Source organism: Pseudochaenichthys georgianus, chromosome 6 (assembly GCF_902827115.2).
Source record: "Pseudochaenichthys georgianus chromosome 6, fPseGeo1.2, whole genome shotgun sequence".
In the NCBI taxonomy this organism is placed as follows: Eukaryota; Metazoa; Chordata; class Actinopteri; order Perciformes; family Channichthyidae; genus Pseudochaenichthys; species Pseudochaenichthys georgianus.
This window is the reverse complement of record NC_047508.1, coordinates 31,010,417-31,031,084: the sequence shown is the minus strand read 5'-3', so window position 1 is coordinate 31,031,084 and position 20,668 is coordinate 31,010,417. Positions and strand designations below refer to the sequence as shown.

At 41.1% G+C, this 20,668-nt stretch overlaps 1 protein-coding gene across 3 annotated transcripts; it reads right to left on the bottom strand.

Annotated features, from left to right (window-relative positions):
* Window positions 1-283: 283 nt before the first annotated feature.
* On the bottom strand, window positions 284-20,630 carry incenp (inner centromere protein). Of its 3 annotated transcripts, none has more exons than XM_034085853.2 (21): window positions 20,429-20,630; window positions 19,135-19,295; window positions 18,937-19,044; window positions 13,285-13,880; window positions 13,145-13,181; window positions 12,985-13,054; window positions 12,767-12,893; window positions 12,609-12,639; window positions 12,381-12,468; window positions 12,136-12,276; window positions 7,762-7,779; window positions 6,314-6,423; window positions 6,107-6,227; window positions 5,912-6,019; window positions 4,658-4,800; window positions 3,926-4,028; window positions 1,682-1,765; window positions 1,376-1,414; window positions 1,185-1,247; window positions 932-1,082; window positions 284-752 (listed from the first exon to the last, which is right to left on the bottom strand). In XM_034085853.2, exons 2-21 carry the CDS (start codon window positions 19,272-19,274, stop codon window positions 577-579), a joined length of 2,454 nt encoding a protein of 817 aa, XP_033941744.1. In that variant the 5' UTR covers window positions 19,275-19,295; window positions 20,429-20,630; the 3' UTR covers window positions 284-576. The 3 variants fall into 3 exon arrangements, with proteins under 3 accessions (XP_033941744.1, XP_033941742.1, XP_033941745.1); XM_034085851.2 differs by having other exon boundaries at window positions 19,135-19,283; XM_034085854.2 differs by lacking the exon at window positions 7,762-7,779 and having other exon boundaries at window positions 19,135-19,283; window positions 20,429-20,629.
* Between the last annotated feature and the right edge of the window lie 38 nt (window positions 20,631-20,668).

Below are 20,668 nucleotides of genomic sequence, written 5' to 3'. Positions count from 1 at the left end.
CCAGTAAACACAGCCTACATGGCAAGCATTTTTATAATATACAGTAATGTAAAATAAGCACTATCTTCGAACTTACTGTAAAAATAATATGAAATTCACCCCTGGTGTCATTTTGTCTGTCATCCCTTGATTCTACTTGCTTTGACTGTTCAAATGAGATGTCAACCATCACAATTGGATAAGGGGTTCCAGAGATATCACTGTCCAAAACACACCAGTCAATTTTGACCGATAATAGCATGGAAGGGGGCTATGACCGAACGCAAGAGAAGGGTTAAAGACGCATAATAAAAACACATTTATTATTGGTAGCTGGTAAATATAGTACAGTTACCTGAACACAGGTATTTTAGCACTGAGCAACAATACAGAAACATTATTATCAAATGCAATCAAAAGATGAAACCTGGATTACATTTTTAATAAATCCCAAACATAACAATCTACCATCATTTACAGTCAGTACAGATTATAAAAATCAAAGCGTGTACTTGGCCGAAACTTTCAACGTTCACATCACACTTATAATACACAGCAATGTTCAAGTCCAAGTTGAAGGGTGTCAGTGTACAGACATTACTTCCTTCCATGTGGAGGAGAGTGCCACACAGCAGAGCTGGTGCGTTTAAAATAGCGAGGCTTTTTCTTGTTAAAGATGTCTTCCAGTTTTGGTGGTTCAATTATTCCCAAAAAGCTTTCAAAATTAGGAGGGTTGAAGTACTGTTTCACAATGATCTGCTGCAGCATTTGACCTGGGAGGGGAAACATTTAAATGCAACATTTAAGACAGAACTTGAGACCCACATCACACTGTGACATTGGGAATACATAAATAGCTCTTCAGTTATGTTAATAATGATAACCAAATTTAGGAATAGGTCAAAAAATTACAATTGACTATTGGCTCATAATTATTTTACATCATGCCTACCTGCTGCCCATGATGGGATAGGTTTCCTGGGCGCAGACTCATCATCAGTTGAGTCGTCACTGTTTTGGTCCATCCCATAATCCTCTGCAGTTTTGGACGTAGTAGGTTTGTTTCGCCCCTTTGGAGTGAGGGAGTATGATTGTGGGGATTTCTGCAGAGGGTTAAAAAAAACAAAAAACACTTTATAAGACTTTGCTCTGATTAGAAATGATTTCGATTATGTAGAAACAAAATTATTATTATTTATATGTACCTCAAAATCCACGGTCACATTTAAGACAGCCCCTTTTCCTACAGGAGTGCTCAATACAGAGCGCTGCAGGGAGCAAGAAGAAAGTGGTAAATGTATATTTTACACAGCTTACAGCTTACAGCTTTTAGGCTTTCCATGTTTATCGGGTGATTTTAAAAACAGATTTTCTGATTTGATGTCAACATTCTTACCTCAAAGTCCACAGTCACATTCAAGCCAACAGTAGCCTTCTATACAGAGGAGACAGAGAAAAAGTACATTTAGCTCCTCATTAGTCCTTGAAATGTAAATATGATGCTTGTCTTAATGCGTTTGTTTTGATGTGATAAAATGTAAAAATTACGGTGATGTAGACTCTTAAATGCTGAATCGCCTGTCTGCACAACAAATCTACCATTAGATACTAATAAAGAAATGTTGAAATAGTTAACTGAGGATATTTATGTAAGTGTTGCTTCTTATCTGCACTACAGCTTAATTTCCTCTTGCAGGTTTACCTGTGCTTCAGCAGCCTTTTTAGCAGCAGCCTCTCTCTCTTTCGCAGCCACCTCTACAGCAGCTAATCTCAGCTGCTCCTCCTCCTAGTGGAACAAAAAGCACATTAACAACCAGCAGAATAACAAACCCAGAGTATAGAATTCACTTTTGAAAGTAAGCGTGGACTACTTTTCAACAGAGTTATTCCATGGACGTCAGCATAACATGAAGGTCCTGATGAGAGCCTACGATACATTAATAAGCGTTTTGCAGGATTCACTAAGTTACATAAGATGTACTAATGGGAAAATGTATCATTAACTTTTGCAGAAAGTTTTCCCTAAAATCATAACTTGCACAAAATGCTTCCTGGGTTCTGTACCAGCAGTCGTGACAGAGAAAGTTAAAATCACCAAAAAAGAAGACGCCATTGTACAGACTTCTGCACGCTAGGGCTGAACGATTAATCGATTTGAAATGATGCAATTATCAAATCGCAAAGCCTGCGATTTGTTTGTTTTTGTGTTCTTCTTGTGTGTCAGTCATCCACACCAATCAGAAGTGCTGTGCTCCACATGTACCAGTAATTGTTAACCAATCAGAAGTGGCCCATGATAGTAGGTGATAGACAGATTGATCCAATCACCTGCCAAGGATTTTTGAAATACTTTTCCAAATGGCTTCCAATGGAGCACTCCTAGATGGTTTGGTGAAACAAACCATCTGAGTCAGGTTAGTAATGCTCCATCACATGTTTTACATCCATTACAGGGTGAATCTTAAACTGAAGCTTGACTTTAAAGCAACCCAACGGAAGTTTCATGTCATTTTAGTTCTTTCACTCGTAGCTCGGGCTGCTAGAGACGGGAGCACGTTGATACGACCTTCCTAGCCGGAGATATGGCCGCATTTTACAATAAACTTCCGTTGGGTCGCTTAAAAACAAATAATCGCAATATCTGTCAGAAAAATCGCAATTAGATTATTTCCCCAAATTGCGCAGCCCTACTGCACGCACAATCTCACTTAAAGCTTGTAGTGGTGTTACATTGTCAAAAAAACAACAACATTCTGATACAGGCTGTATATTCTACGTTTCGAATACCTAGAGGTAATGCAACCATTCAGTTAGGCCTGTTGCGATAATCAATAAATGTACTTATCGTACGATAAATAAAAATGGACTTGATCACTTTTCTGAGCTTGATAAATTGCCGTTGACATGCTTGTTTGTTTACATAAGGATGTGACCAGCATTTTAGCCCGGCGCGTTGTGAGGGGCGGGCTCACACACAGCCCACGACACAGGCAGGTCAGGAAACTCCGCGTGCAGCAGCCACATTAATAATATAGAGACAAGCAGGAGACAACGTGTGACTTACTCGAGGGGAATTTGGAATTAAATGGAATTGGTTGCAAAACCTAACTCCATCTCCGGTGTGGGAATATTTTGGATTCAAGCCAAATCAACGAGGCGAACCTACGGACTTGAATGAGCCGGGCGGTGTGTCGCATTTGTTTAAAAAAAGGTAGCAACAAAAGCTAGCAATACGACCAACCTTAAACTGGACCTGAAACACAACCTACCCATTCCGTTTTCCCAGCTGGGAACAAACACGGCAGCTGGAGAGCCCCGACCTTCCCTACAGTTTGCAATTAAAGATCCATTTGCCCGACAATGCAAACATGTTGTTGTCCCTTGCTCGAAATACAGATTTGGATATGGCCTGTTGAGGCATCTGGGTCTTTGTATGGACAGTGGACTGTACACTTGACTGTTGTTTTAAGGAGGGTTATTTACTTGTGAGACAATGTGTGATAATATTTATTTATATATATCAATTTGTTATAATTAAATGTATTTATTATATCATTTATATATTATTTCACATTTCATTTGCCATGTTGAATGTTCAATACAAACTTCTGTTTGAAAGGATGTACTTGAATTATTATTATTATATATCACCATCTAAAATGGTCTATAAAACTTTGCCGACAATATGATCGTTTATCGCAATAATTTCCGGGAAAATGTATCGTCCAACAAAATTAATTATCGTGACAGGCCCACATACAGTTCTATATTCTAAATTATTTACTACTGAGCTTAGTATATTACTGTTGCCCTTTTTCCAGGCAGAATCAATGATTTTATTGTTGCTTTACGTCTTTGCATTATAAAAACCCATTTCCTATTGACTACTAAATCACTGTTCAGAAACATGTTTTAGACATCTTGGTTCCAAAATATAATTTCTTACCAGTCTTCTGTTTTCCTCAAGCGCCATTCTTTTCTCCTTCTCTCTCGCAGCTCTCTCCAGTTCCCGTTGCAGAACGAGAGCTTTTTCTTTTTCCTCCCGCTCCCTGAAAAACAATACAAGTCAAGACAAACTTGTGAGTCAAATCTAACAAATCTCTTTCCCTGTCTTCACTAGAGCAAGTTTCAGTTCAACACACCTTAATCAGAAGGGATCAGGTTACGTATAGATCAGGCTGTCTCAATTTCATCGCCGGCCACATCAGCATTATGGTTAAACTCAAAGGGCCGGTTGTATCTTTATAAATATACAGTACCAGTCAAAAGTTTGGACACACCTTCTCATTCGAAGGTTTTATTTATTTTAATAATTTTCTACATTGTAGATTAATACTAATCAAAAGACATCAAAACTATAAAAGAACACATGGAATTATCTAGTAAACAAAAAAGTGTACAAAAAAAAAATCCAGAATATTAATTTATATTTTAGATTCTTCAAATTAGCCCCCTTTTGCCTTGATGACAGCTTTGCACACTCTTGGCTTCTCTATATAAATATATATTAAATAATGTATTATATTACATTATTGGCTCTGCATTGGATTATTAACAATTCCTGTAATAACTTCATAATTAAGTACACCTGAAAGCAAAAGTCTAGGGCAAATAATTGAAAGCAAATATTCAACAATTACACCAATTGTAATGTATATAATATTAGACAATAGATAACCTTTCAGCAGCAGCTAGCCTCTCTCGCTCTTGCTCTCTCTTCAGCTCCAGCGCTCGGCGAGCTTCAGCCAGTTTGCGAGTTCGCTGTTCCTCTTCCTCGGCCTTTTTCTTGGCCAGTAATTCCTGCTGCTTCTTCTCTTCCTCCTGAAAAAAAAAAAAGCACACAACATAAGATAAGCTTGATTGATTGCGAAAAAGAAAAACATGACGAGAGACATACTTTGGATTCAACAAAGGAACATTGTGTGAGTATTAGGGCTGTCAGTCGATTAAAATATTTAATCGAATGATTGTCCATAGTTAATCGAATGATTGTCCATAGTTAATCGCACATTTTTTATCTGTTCTAAATGTACCGTAGAGGAATATTTTTCAAGTTTTTAATACTCTTATCAACATATGAGTGGACAAATATGCTTTATGCTAATGTTTATTATCATTTGAACAATGACAAATATTCTCATGAATATTAAACACAACAACCTCTGAACATTACAAATATTCGCCTCAATTCAACCTGGAACCTCTCATACAATAATACAATACAAATGGTGTGTGTGTGTGTGTGTGTGTGTGTGTGTGTGTGTGTGTGTGTGTGTGTGTGTGTGTGATGGATCGTTGGAGCTATGTGCAACTCAAGGCATATGCTCGAATGGGAGCTGCCTGGACGCTGCAATCATGTTGCGCACTATCCGTGCTGACTTTTCGTACAATGTCCCACTGTCTGGCTGCCTGCATAAAGTAAAGGGCTCGGCGCAGTTGTGGCGAAATGTCGCTCCTCTGTTTTCATTTAAACAGCTCCTTTTATGCGTTAGCGCAGCTAGCTAGCACCAGATGCTAACAACAACAATGCACGTAAGGTCTCTCTCTTGCTCGAGCCACACACCCTCCCGGTCCTCCCGATGGCCAGTCAGGGCCTGCCGGTGAGCGTGGAAGTGTGGTCTGCCAAAAGCGGGCGGCATGAGCGGGCCTGTCAGCATCAGCTTGTAGATGGTATTTTAAACTCGATGCGCTCTGAAACTACGGGGAAGCCGAGGAAAAAAAATACACATGCTTTAATCGCGTTAAAATAATTAGTGGCGTTAATGCGTTAACTTGACAGCCCTAGTGAGTATTTAACTTCTTGACAGCATTCATTTTTAAAGTTGAATAGACTAAAACTCTAAGAGGCTCTTGGATTGAGTGCTATACGGACCAAACTAAGCTGAGCAACAGAACAGGCTATACATCATAACACAAAATAGAGCCGTCTTACGGCTTGCTGAATCTTCGTTTTAGCCTCCTCTTCCTGCTTCTTCCTCTGATCCAGGTCCTCTTGACGTTTAACAGCCAACTTCTTCTTCTTGTTCTCCTCGACCTGGCGCTGCACAATACCAAAAGATTAAACAAATCGGTTTGATATGCTTTGAGGGGGAAATACATATTCAGAGTCAGAAGATGTGTTTCATACCTTATCATTTCTCTCATCAATCTGAATCATTTTTTGCTCGGTTTTCTTCTTCTTTTCTACTTCCCTCTGCTCTTCTTTGACTTTAGCCTCCAGCACTCTCTTCAGTCTCTCGTCCCTCTTCCTAGAACACAACATGTCAATGTTAAATCAAACGAAGTGAAGAAATTACTAAATTGTTCAGGGGGTGATAAGAGGTAGAGTTTTAACCTTTTAAGTTCGTCATGTTTCTTTTTCTTCTCTTCCTCCATCTTCTTCATCCTTTCCTCCTCTTGCTCCTGCTTCTTCTGAAGTGCTTCCAGTTTGTAACGCTCTTTTGTCTGTGAACACAGAAAACAAAGATTTAGGAAACGCACCAATTCGAAATTCGATTGATAAAGACGGTAAAATATCAGAAGAACCCAAAGTAGCAGGTGGCGTGAGGAAACAAACGAAGCAGAGTGGTGTTATTATAATGGTTCGTTAAAAAGGTAGGGTAGGTAAGAATGGAGAAACCAGCTCGAGTGCGTTAGAATTTGAAAGTACGCAGCCGGAAAAAAACTCTGCCCCTTCCTTCAGACTTCCTCACAGGGCCCCTCCTCCAACACACGAACGCGCACATGACCAATGAGGGCACGAGATAAGTTTGTGCACAGATGGAAGGCTGACAGGCAGGTAGGCCATCCAGTTACTTTAGCCGGGCAGGCTAAAATGATTGGTCGTGCTTTTTACAGTACTACGGCTTCCACAGATGACGTTTTTTTTAAATGTATTTATTGTCAAAGCATTTAATGTATTCATTGCTATCGGGATGTTAAGAGCATTCCATGGAGTATAACAAAAAGTGTATCTGAAGTGAATTACCTACTCCACCTTTGAGCTAAATAAAGTATGTGCTCACACTGCTGAATCTCAGAGGGATCTTCCTTTCCTTTCATCATTAGACTGCTGGAATATTTCAATAGACTATGTGTACACAAAAAAAAAATGGACATTGATGAGTATCTTTTAAAGAAGGAAAAAACAGCTAACTTTAAATCCCTAAAAAAAAAATCAAAATAGAACCTGTGACTCAAGCTAGAGAAAAACTCAAGTATCGTCATGTCTGCCGTATTTAAGCTAACAACAGTTTCTGACAACATAAAACCCACTTGGACAAGAAACTATAATATATTACCTATAAAATACAAACCAGACACCAAAAAGGGGTTGTCTCCAGTGGGATCTCCTTAAACAGTAAATCGTAATCCACTGAACAGAGACCAGTTTTATGTACCCCCCAAATATTGACAGTTTCTGGTTCAGATGGAGTTTTACTTCAATTTCTACTTTTGATAAACCTATGTTTCCAAGTCAACCAACAGTGATGTTATCGAAGATGTTTTAGGTGGTTAGAATGATTGTTAGAGTACAAAGGATGAGCATTAGTGGCTCATGAAATCAGAGACACCATCAACTAACACGTGTAGTTTAAGGGTTTTGTTGCAATACAGTAGCCTCTTTCACAAATGTAGCCTGCAAATATGCCGGACTCCATTATTGTGATTATTGACCGTTTTCATGCATGTATGCAACAAGTCTAGTACTTCACAAAATTCCACTTTTTGAATCTGTGATTACTGCAGCTTCCACCCTAAAGTGCTCACAGACAACATACAGTGCCTCCACATTACACTTACCACTATACGAGAACTCAACTGGGGAAGAAAAAAAAAACATCCAAATAAGATAAACACTAAATGTAATAGCTCAAGAAAAACACAAGTCACAATATATTGAGAAGCACTCATTTCTAATAAAACTGTCAATTGAAATGTGTAACTTTTTTTTTGTTGTAGTTACAGTACGATTTAATTTCAAATGTTCAATTCACTGCAATACTGCTGTAAGGCAGTGGAGTTAGTAGGTTCATGCCAATTGCTTTGTTGGCCTCCTCATTTCCCTCACTTGCTTCTTAGCCCCGCCCTGTAATGCTGCGTTCACACCATAGACTGTATATATAAATGGACGTAGTGTCCGTGACGTCACCCATAGGATTCTGCAGAGTTGCCGTGAAGCCCTTAGTAGGCGGAGTCGGCCACTAACGGCTCGACTGTGACGTCAGAGTCTAATCCCACCTGCTCCAAATAAGGGCAAAGAGGCGGAGCCGAGGCGGGACCTGCTGCCTCCGAACTGGAAGTAAACAGAGCTAGCTCAGGCTAAGAAGCTAAGCTAACATGAAATACATTCATACCAAGTTACTGCCAACAGTGTAGTTCTCCTATATAAACGTTACATTCATAATCAAATGAGACAATCTGCAAGAGAATTAGCTATATTTTGTTATTCTTAATGCTTGTCATTCACACGTTGAGAAAAGACGGACTCCACCGCCCAGACCTAACAGAGCCGCAGGGGGCTAGCTCCGGGACGCCGGCTGGAGCTAGCCCCCTGCGGCTCCGTTAGCTCCGACGGCCACCACTGGGATAATCGGGTCCCCTATTAACATTTGCTCCCGTTTAGCATTATGGGCGTCATAGCCATAGACTATAAAAGTCCTACCCAAGGCTGAATCATAAACTAAAATGTATATGTATGTATAAAGGATTGCGTCCTTAGCTGGCTAATAAGTAGCAAGCGAAGCTACCAAGCACACAAACACCTGCGAACGGGGTTAACATGTATAATATTATAATTTTAGACTTCTTGGAAGTTCTGTACATTCAAGCGCACAGCACGACATTTTAATTGTCTGGTATTTGTAACAATATTCCCTAGAAGGCACAATCACCACGAACACGGCTAAAGGGTTAAGTACAGTAACTATAACTAACTAACGTTGTAGCCTCTATGGTTGTAGCCTAACAGAGTGGACAAGTTGCTGTTAGCTGACAGTGAGGCATGTACATGTCCATCAAAGTGACCACGCCTTAAAGAGCCTGTGACACCATCCCAACAACTGTTGTGCAATGAAATATTGGTCTACTAGTAATCTCGAACCGTCAGTTTAAAAAAGAAAAAGCGATACCGCTCCGTTAAATATCAATAATTTCGAACATCGCGGGGAAATTCCTTCACTCATTTTGAAGTTTTGGGGGAAGCCGGAAGTGACGTCAATGCGGGAACGCTTCGAGAGCCAAACACGGACAAAGTGTGTTGTCGTGCGTAGAAATGGTGAATTACTGAGATTAGGCACGTTAATAACGTTTTAATGAAGTTGACTCCAGTATATTCATATTTGTCAGTGCTTTCATGTCAATTCGGCGACATAAACATAAATGATCGTGGTGAAGATGATGATTACATTAGGATTACAAATCGGGAGTGAGAGCTGCTGAATTTCCTCCCGTCGGATGTGATATAAAAACAAATCGATTATTTTTGTGGTTGTAAACTCAAGTGGATGAAACATTTATTAGTGCTTTCATGTCAATTCGGCGAACATATGATACATTAAATGATCGTTTGTTTGAGCCGGTCTGCATTTCCTGATGAGAAAACAAACCGATGCTTTTTGTAGTTGTAGTACACCAACAACATGGATTAAACGTGTGTTTTTTGTACCACAATGTTGGGGAAATTAATGGATAAAATGCACGGATTATTATTATTATTCCCACTCCGATCGGGACACTAGGTCCACCGTTTCCCCGCAGCGAGGCTCCCCCCGTTGACAGTTTACGTGGGCTGGGTGCAGTGGCGGACTGGCCATCGGGACGAATCCCGATGGGCCGGTACCGAAGTGGGCCGGTCGGATAAGTCACCAGCACATCCCCCATAGGCGGCGCGTGAGGCTCAGGTTTGAGCAGGCTAAATAACTTCTTTTACCTGACGCTGCCCGCCTCCGGCGTCTATAGAAAAGAGATCAACTCAGTGTGCGGAGTTTAAATCTCTCAAGTCATATTACAGGATAAAGGAAATACAGTTTAAACTGCCGTATGCAGAGAAGACGCCGACGTGTCGCACTTATCATTCATATTACATCATCAAACAGTCGATCATCGATCATATAATATCATATATTTCCTTATCTGAGTCAGCTTCTCCAGCCTCATCTGACCGTGCAACACTCACAGTGTCACAGACTGTATGCAGAAGTATTATTTAACACATTATGTTGACGAAACACTCGAGACAAATGTAATTAAAGTCAGATCCACTCGTGTCTTAGACGTGAACGCGCTCTCAGCTGGAGAGAGAAACCCTGGCTTGATTTACCGAGTTGATAACCAGCGTCGTCGGACCGCTTAGCGAGATCTCGTTTGTTAGTTTGTTGTTGTTAGTTTGTTTGTTACTCAAACATATCCAGGGTCTGTTGAACTGGCTTCGTAGTACAGGGCACAGGTGGCGAGCAGCGCTAATGTCAAGGACACAGACATTATATTTGTATTTTACCAGGATGCAGTGACACAAATATTTACATATTTACATTTACTATATACAGCACCTGCCGCCCCTGACATCCCCCACTCCCCCCGTTGACAATTTACTAGCGGTACCGAAGTGGGCCGGTCGAGAGTCCCGGGATGATTTGTAGTCCCATTCCACCACTGGCTACATGACCATATGATCGCCCATATTGACGCACCTCATTCCTAAACTTCTAACAGATACAACATAAACCGACCCTTCAGCCTCATATGAGCTCTCAGACACGTTCAACATTAACCTGTCATCGCTGTCTGAGCTTGCTGCTGTGTATATATAAAGGTTTACATGCAGATGCTGGGATCCTGGACGGTGCAGCTGGAGCGCTGTGCCCGCAATGACGTCACCCATCATTTGGCGGGACTTGAAGAATCCCCGAGAAGATCCAGAAAATTGTCAACATTGAGGCAGATTAATGGTTATCAAAGTACAAATATCCAAAATCAGTTCAGTAACGGTTTTCAAGGGGACAATATGTACTCAAATTGATGGGTTTGGATGATGGGGGAAAACCGTGTCACAGGCTCTTTAATGCAAAAGCTTTAAGGCTTAGTATTAATTAAACAGGTGAGTTGAGAAAAAATTCACCCCCCACACAGTAGTCATGAAGGGGGAATCTAACTATACAGAGAATATGGTTTTTTGAACCACGATGTAAACATGTTTATTTCTGCTGTAAAGTTGGATATTTTAACATGGGGTCTATGGAAATTGCTCCCTTCTGCAGCCTGCTCCTACTGGCCACTAGATGAACTGCATTGTGTGGCACTTCCGTATTGGCGTCCCGGCTCTTCCCCAGAGTTTGCTGCTTGGTTCACACCGGACGCGATGCGAATATTTGCTTTGCTCTAATCGCTCCGCTCTAGTCTAATGGTATGTTCACACCGGACGCGATGCGAATATTCGCTTCGCTCTAAAACGCTCGAGTTTCACCGCGGCTGCCAGCTGTGTTTACTCGCATCATTCAAACAAGACGCGCTGGCTCGGGAGCTACAAATACAACTAAATGAACATATTTTACCGTGATTAAATTGTAATACACGTTTCTAAATGATGCCGAAGTAACAACATACTGATACCGTTTAGTAAAAACCACGAATTAATGCTTGACAAGTCTGCAGACAAGACGGCAGGCGAAAAACCCTTTTAAAATGCTTGTTTTCTGAATGGAGATTGGGTCGAACAGGCTAAGCTAACGTTGTATATGCTCATTCCACACTCATAACAACAGCCTACAGACATAAATAAACCAGCGACTGTATTCGCCATGACACAGACAGTCTGTGGTTTGTACTTGTTTAACTTTTGTCCAGTTTCTGAACAGATATGAGGAGCTGTGATCTCTGTGTGCTAACTGCTAACGGCTAATGTTTTCTGGTTGACCGTCAGTGACAGCAGGCTGAGATCCTCACCGCTGATTGGCTTCCGCGAGAACGCATCACGTGAATTTGACGCTCGAGTTATTGAACTCTCACGTTTGACGCGGCACAGTTTAATCGCGTCATCAGTGAAATAAGCAGAGAACCATCTGGTCCTCACTGAACTCTACTGTGTTTTGCCACTAGTTTTACAGTTGTGCTCCAAAGTGTGAGGACTCCACTGCATCATAATGTTTCTTTGAATATAGTCAAGTGCTTTCAACTTACCTTTGGATCTATTTTCAGAGGAGTGTTTTGTTTGATGAAGGATTTAAAAACAGCAGAGCGGCCGAGGGAATTTGGAGTCATCATGAGCAGCTGATTCTTCTGCACAGTGTGGAGGAAAGACTTCATGTTGGGTCTCATTGCCTATGAATTAATAACAAAAGAAATGTTGTTTTAAAATATTACCATTTGATACATATGCCCTCATTTCTTAACCATAACACTCTGCAAAACATAAATGTTCTTACACTTGCGCTTTTCTTTGGAGGAGAGTACTTCTTTGTGGAACTTTCCTCTGAAGCATCTGGTGCTTTGCGTTTTTGACTAAGACGTGACCTGGAGACACAAATACATTTTTCATATAAAGACACGACACAAAATGTATTTAACAGTCCCAACAAGTTGATATTATCTTTAATGTTATTGTAATCAGCTAACAGTGCAGTCATTTTGTGCTACACACACACAACACTCACATGCGAACTGCCATCAGATGTGTCTCTGCAGCTGAAACACAAATACATACTCGTATGAGTTTCATTTAGTTAGAAAACTATAATATACAAATATAGATTTACATTCAACCAGATCTAAAATGGAACTGATCAATTGGAAAAATGGGGAGTTCTCATACCCGTTTTCTTTTTGGGAGTGAACACCGAGAGTTCAGATTTAAAAGGTGATAATGCCGCCGCAGAGTTTGCGGCCACTGATCGAGTTATGCGTCCGAAAGACGGTTGTGGGATCTGGATGATCTGGCTCTACAATTGTTTGACAACATTTTTTGGTTATTGATCAGCAAAAAAAGTACTTTTCAGGTTAACATTTTAAAAGAAAAGTACATATTCATACCTCCAGAGTTCCAATACATTCTTCAGCAGCAGGATTTTCATCTGAGTCTGTACTTACAGCTTCTGGCATTCTATAGCAGTGAATACAACCATAGGGGTCAGAAACTGATTCTTATTATTAATAAGCCAATACATTCAGAAAAATGTTAGTCATTACTCACGCCTCCATTTCCTCTACTGAGTCCACAGAAGAGTGCTCTGAAATCACCAAACAATAATATACACATTAATCACCGTCCACAGAGTTTCTATTTTTGTTGCGTTTTATGTAATTATAAACCAAATTAAGCTCATTTCTCACCATCAATGTTGCTGCTACATATGGAATTGCCCATACGAGACACCTGCTTCTTCAGCATGGAGCGACGTGAGGCGCGACGAACAGACTCCTGGGTCATACTGTGCCGCAGACCGGCCAGAGAGTGGCGTACTTTGAGGGAGTGGCGCACAGAGCTCCGCCGTGAACTCCGAGCTGCGCCCGCTATTGCAATCTTGGCAGCTGAACGACCAGCAGAGAGCTGCACATCTTTAACACTCTCTGCAGACAATCGGTCTGAGGCAGAGATGCTGACAGCAACCTCGGGTGATGGTACTGCAGGTGGGGACTGGGCGTCGCCACAAATGTAATCTGGCTTGTCCACTTCTACCAGCTCTGGCTTGTCCACTTCTACCAGCTCTGGCTTCTTGTTCTGAACCTCCTCAGGTTTTAAGCTCACATCCTCTGCCACCTCAGACTGTGTTTGTAGTTTATTGTTGTTTTTGCGGGTGGTGCGTTTAGGCTGCCAGGTGGTGTCGGTCTGAGAGGTGGAAGCGGGGGGAATGATCTCTTCTTCCGTAATCAAGTCCAGTGATTTGACAACGGAGCCACGAAGGTTACTGCGCTTTCCCTTTGAAAATCTGAAAAGGGATGAGAAAAATGAAAAATTTTTAGATGTGAATTTTTTAAAAATAGGGCACCAGTGTGCGAAAAAGCACACGTCCCACCGTCCGGGACATGTTATTTACAATATCAGACAAGTAGATCTTTCAATTGACTTGTCCGGCGGACAAGTGACGTTTTTCGCCCTCATTTATTGACAAATTATAGATAAACTCAGTTTACAAAAGGCAGAACTCGTTCGCAAATTGTTCGTGTCCGCCATTGTTCGTTTAGAAATGTTAGTTTAGGTTCTGCTTGTTGATTCAGGAAATGCATCTCGCCACTTTCTGTACTGTAGACGGGGGCGGGTCGGGAAGTGTAGCACAGTGGCAGGGTTCAAACTCGGTTCCGAGTAGGAACAAACAACAATTGTCCAGTACCGAGATTAATAAGAGTTGTGAGGACAGGAGGCGAGGCCGAGCCCCGCGGACCGCAGCTCTCTCTCTCTCTCTATGCTCCGTATCAGCTGATCGCTGCAGCTCAGCGTCTCTCTCTACACCAGTGGTTCTCAAACTTTTTCTGTCCGGCCCCCCCCTTTGGAGAAAAAAAAGCTACCCCAACACAAGTCAGGCTCAGTGGCGGCGCCAGAGATTTCTTTTGGGGGTGCTGTGGGGTAGCTTGACGTTTCAAACATTTAGGGTTTCCCATTAATGTACCGGTCGCTACAGTTGAATTTTACAGTATATTTATACTTTTGAATTGTACTGTTAAAATGCGGAAATATACAATCTCAGCTTGTGCTCCTGACATCGCGTTCACTCAGTCACGAAAGCAAACGGCACGCTTCACACACATGAACACAAAATGCCGAAGACTTCAGCTGTGTGGAACCATTTTAAAAATTGGACAACGGTAAGAAGAAGGCAGTGGCCAAATATGCGACAAGAAACTGGCCTACCACGGTGGCACAACAACTCTGAAAAGTCACCTGGATGCTGTAAGTACTAGCTTAGCTGTTGTCAAGTTGCCATGATGAAGCTGCTTTATCCGCCGTTTAAACAGTAACGTTACACATGATAAAATCGTGCTCTTACTTTGCTTGGAAAATGGTTGCAAGCAAGCAACCGAATTGTTTTTTGTATTAGTTTTTCAATTTTATCCGAATAGTGAAAATAATAGGAGCAATGTGGGAACATCTGGAGCTAAGGCAATTATTGGCATACAGTTCTTCGTTCTTCATTTATTTAAATACCGTTTACTGTATCGGTAACAAGTACTACACTGTTAGGCCTACTGTTACGGCTATGTTATTAAAAGTAGTGTTGTTATAATATGAAATATGTGTTTTGTATCTTCAGGTTGTAAAACGTTAGACGGAATTTGGAACCAGATTTGGTCCCCGGGCGCTGCACTGCGGCTGGGTTAAACGCAGAGGACACATTTAGTTTTAATGTATGCGAGTACTGAGACAATAAATATAAATCGTAATAGTATGCTCTTTCTGCGCTTCTGCTTAACAGCGTGTTGTCAGGTGTCTCGGAGCGTGTTATGAAAAAAAAAAAAATCTCTCCGCACCGAATATTCGCTGCTGATTACTACCGAATATCCGGAGCCCGAAATATGGTATTTGGGACAGCCCTAGAAAATACTATTTACTTTTACAAACAGTGAGCAGCTGCAGCATGTGTATTGCAGGACATGTGTAACCCCCTAATCCCACCAGGAGCGTCTGCGCCGTTTTTAGCGATTGCAGCCACTCTAGTCAATGGGTGCTATTCCACCAGACCCGCTGCGTCGCGGCTCGAAGCGTCCCAGAAGCTCCTCGTCGCAAGGAATTTCTAAAATATAGGATGAATCCTATTTTTGACGCGGCGCAGCGCAGGCAGGAAGTGGAACGTTCATCCAACAACTGCGAGGCTGCACACACGACGCTCCGCTTCCGCAAGGTTTTGAAACGCGCCTGGAGGAGGTCGCAGCGCGCCGCAGACGCTTCCGGTGGGATCAGGGGGTAAGCGCGCAAGCGTCTTTGAGTTGTAGAAAAGCGCTAGGGCTTAGGCTATAAATATCAGTGTTTCCCCTACCATTGTCTTGGAGGGGCGCTGCGCCCTGCCAACGGAGCCCCGCTAACCCCCCTGAAATTCAAGGTGTAAAAATTGTTTTAGAAAAAAAAAAATATATATATAACACCAAATTGCAACTAATCTATATCTACTGTCACTTTTCACATTGATCATGCCCTCTTTTATCTGTTCTAAATGTACCTTAGAGGAATATTTTTCATGTTTTTAATACTCTTATCAACATATGAGTGGACAAATATGCTTTATGCAAATGTTTATTATCATTTGAACAATGACAAATATTCTCATGAATATTAAACACAACAACCTCTGAACATTACAAATATTCACCTTAATTCAACCTGGAACCTCTCTCATGCAATACAAATGGTGTGTGTGTGTGTGTGTGTGTGTGTGTGTGTGTGTGTGTGTGTGTGTGTGTGTGTGTGTGTGTGTGTGTGTGTGTGTGTGTGTGTGTGTGTGTGTGTGTGTGTGTGTGTGTGTGCGCGCACATTGGAGCTATGTGCAACTCAAGGCATATGCTCGAACGGGAGCTGCAATCATGTTGCGTGCACTATCCGTGCTGAGTGTGCTGACTTTTCGTACAATGTCCCACTGTCTGGCTGCCTGCATAAAGTCAAGTGCTCGGCGCAGTTGTCTGCGAAATGTCGCTCCTCTGTTTTCATTTAAACAGCTCCTTATATCCGTTAGCGCAGCTAGCTAGCACCAGATGCTAACAACAACAATACACGTAAGGTCTCTCTCTCTCTCGCTCGAGCCACACATACCCTCCCGGTCCTCCCGATAGCCAGTCGGTGAGCGCGGAAGTGTGGTCTGCCACAAGTGGGCAGCAGGTGCGGGGCTGTCAGCATCAGCGCGTAGATGGTATTTTAAACTCGATGCGCTCTGAAACTACGGGGCGGCCGAGGACAAAAAATACACATGCGTTAATCGCGTTAAAATAATTAGTGGCGTTATTTTTTTTTTTATTTAACGCGTTAACTTGACAGCCCTAATATATATATATCCCAATGCTTATATAATTGTATTCAATAATCGTAAGAAATTAAACAGTATGAAGTGATTTGTAAATAGGAATACAGATTTGACTTGATGTTTTCATAAATATATTTTTCTCCCAGTTTATCATGGGAATATTTTTACCCTCTCAAAGAACCGGAATCGAGAACCGAAAATAACCGGAACCGAAAAGCAGAACCAAATTCGTTAAAATCCAAACGATACCCAACCCTATGTGTGAAGCAGTAAAATATGACCGCTCACTTACGTTAGCGGTGTCGTAAAAACTGTGGGAAAATGTAAAATACGATGGCGAAGAGGAAGATTCCAGTGGCCCACATTTTTGTCCATTCTGGACAAGTGAAAAATGTATTCGGACAAGTAAATTGCCAAACTCACTTGTCCATGGACAAGTACCAGGGTTTCCCACACAGATTATACTTGGGCGGGCCGCCCAGGTATATTAACGGCCGCCCAAGTATTTTTTTTCCGTCCGTGACCACGGCGCCATCTGCGATCGATTAACTTGTGGACAATGATCCCTCGCTCTCTTGCTCTGATCTCGCCTCCTTCTGGCCTGTTAAGTGGCCTGCCTCACGTGACTGGCTGTCCACATGATGTGGCCTGCCGACATGGCCACTGTCATACAGATCATAAATCAAAGCCCTTGATTGGTCTCTGTGTGTCATTCAAGCTCGGGATAACCTCAGCTCAGGTGAGGTAAAGGACTCTGAGTGTTTAGAAAGTTAACTTAGTCTAAGTTCTCAGTGGGTCTCAAACGGTGTGGTCACCATTTATGTAAACACATATTTCCATTTGAGAGGGTAGTGATTGGTCTAATGCAGTGCAACCTGTAAGACAATACATGATTGTCACTAAAGCCTTGTCTCTACATTACAATAAAATATAAAAAACAATTGATTAATTAATTTTAATAAAAATTCAAGTTAGTATTAAAAGGCATAAAAAGAAAGAAATGTATAATTTTCATTTGGGGGGCTCTTCGGAAAAAAGGTTGGGAACCCCTGGTCTAATGGATAGTGAGGTGGGCTGAAGATCGGAAGGCTGTGAGTTCAAATCCCGCCAGGAACACCACCACTAGTGTGCCCTTGAGTAAGGCACTTAGCCCTTAGTTACTCCTGGGAGAATGTCCCTGTAATCAGTCATTATAAGTCGCTTTGGATAAAAGCGTCAGCTAAATTAAATGTAATGTGATTAGTAAAATATGCATGAATAAATAAATAAAAAGTTAACTAGGTGAAAAAAGGTAAGATACACTTTTAAAACTTGTTGAGAGAAAACTAGTCTTTGCTGCTGCCTCAAAGAGGAGCAGGGGGGAGAGGAGGGAGACAGGAGAGGCTGATTCAGGAGCACAGACACACTCACAACTATAAATGAACCAAAAATATATTAATAAACAAGTTTCAGTGTTTTTTTCATATTGGAAAAAAGGTATGTTATTGGTTATGGCCATGATTTTATGATTATTGAAATGTATACAGTTCTGTTTAATATTGGTGTTTCCATAGATCTAGTCTCTTTATTTTCCCCTCAAAATGCACCAGATTGATGCATTTAACTCATTTAAATCTTATCGGGGGGCATGCCCCTGGACCCCCCTAGAGGATTTGAGGTCGACCGCCACTAAAAATCACATGGATAGGTTCCTAAATACATTTAGAAATACATTATTCTTTTTAAATAGTAACCCATTTCCATATGTTCATGTGTGGGTAGTGGATTTAAACTATAGGTCTATCATTATGGGCCCTGCCTGTACCTGTTCGCTCTGCCATCGCGTGAAGGGTCTGCTAACAAGCGACCAACAGAAAGGTTAATGTTAATGTTAATGTTGTTGCACGTCACCTCAACCCCCCCCGCTACCACCACCACCCCAAGTATATTTCAGATCCGTGGGAAACACTGAGTACTCTCTAAAAACTTTTTCTCACACTGGGCACCTTTAAATGTGAAACTTGTACCCATTGCTCAGACAGTATTGAATGAAACAAACCTTCGCCTGGCTGGATTCTCTTCCTGATGCCCTGCAGATGGACGCTTCCTGCGACTCTTTTTCTGTGAGGGTGTTTTTGGCATCAATTCTGGTTCTGCATTAAAATCCCTGAAATGAAAAGAAATCGTTTCACTTGTAAACCCTTAAAAAGACAATTCTAGGGAAGAATAAAGTTCTGTAAATGTATATTTAGTTCACCTTGAGAACATGCGGTTGGCTTCTTGTTGGATCTCCTCGAGCCAGACCATGTGGACATTTTCAATTTCATCGGTGAATTCCTTTGCTTTGCCATCAAACGTGTGCATGAGGGATCGTACTGATGTTAGTACGGAGTTCATGTTGACAGCCTGAGGGAAAGACTGCACCATTAAATAAGCACAAGTTGGTACACTACACACCTCAGATGGCAAGTATAAACTTATACAAGAAACATCATGAGAGACCATACTGGTTGCTTAAATGTGATTTTTGGCAGTCTTTGTCTTCCTTTTAGCATGCCTATTTGAAGACACTCGTTATAATCTCCTTCAATGGCACCCTGGACTAATCTAGCCAACACAATCCATTTATATTTTGTAATGCACCAATTACTAACCAACAAATGCTGCAGTCATTATATACAGAAAACATGGAAATCTAAAAAAGGGCCTTTTATTTGAATGTGAATTGACCGAACATAATAGTTACTAATGATGCTTTAAATATTGTATCTTCCATTATAGCAACAATTCAAAACGACATTGTCTGTTTGATCAACTGTCCTCGAATACAAAAAACAAACAAATATAAATCTCAATTTCAAAGTTAACAGCTTTAAACAGTTGGCTTTTAGTTTTATTTGTCAACACCATACAGTCTATGGTCAACACTCACACATTCAAGCAAACGTTACCTAACATAGAACAGCCAGTTCTATGCGAACTGTCACATAAGAACTTTGATTTCATAAATGAATAATCAGAAACATATCAACGACTCATTTCAGGAAATTGTTGGCATCAATCTACGTAATTTTAGTTTGCTTTGTTTTTTAGATCCATTTTGTCTTTGTATGTAATCGGTGCATGCGCAATGTCTTCTATTTTCGCGGACGCATTAGCACAAGTTGTAGAAAACTGTTATTAGTCATCAGGATGGTCGACAACAACATAACGCTTGCAGTTATTTGACATTAGTAAGTCTTTAATATACGCCTCATATAAACGGAAACGTTTGAATTTGTGAACAACGGTAACGTTTTCCAGGTAACACGTTAGCTTAGCTAGCATGAAACACTGAACTGCGACCATCGAGGCTAAAACACCTATATTCAAATCAAGTTAAACCAATAGTGTGGCAACAGACTCCAATATTTTATTTAAGTTGATGACATTATTGTTCATACAAGTGCTCTGTAATGGTTTAAAATGCTAACGTTACGACGTAAGGCGGTTGAGCTAACGTACAAATAGCTAAAGGTATTTTCCTTGATGTCAAATATACATATCCTTACCTTAGATGTCCAAGTCTCTTAAAAGAGTAAAACCGATACTCGTTTGTCCGTTTTAAAAACTAAATCAATTGCATATTGATGTGAATATAAAAGTCTTAAAATCTTCCCATTCTTTTACGTATCGTGTGTCAACTCTCAACAGGAAGATAACTACACACTGCTCCCCGCAAACCCGCTGAAACCGTTTAAATTGTTCAAAACTCCACCACCAGCCAATTAAAATGCGAGGCTCAGTGACGT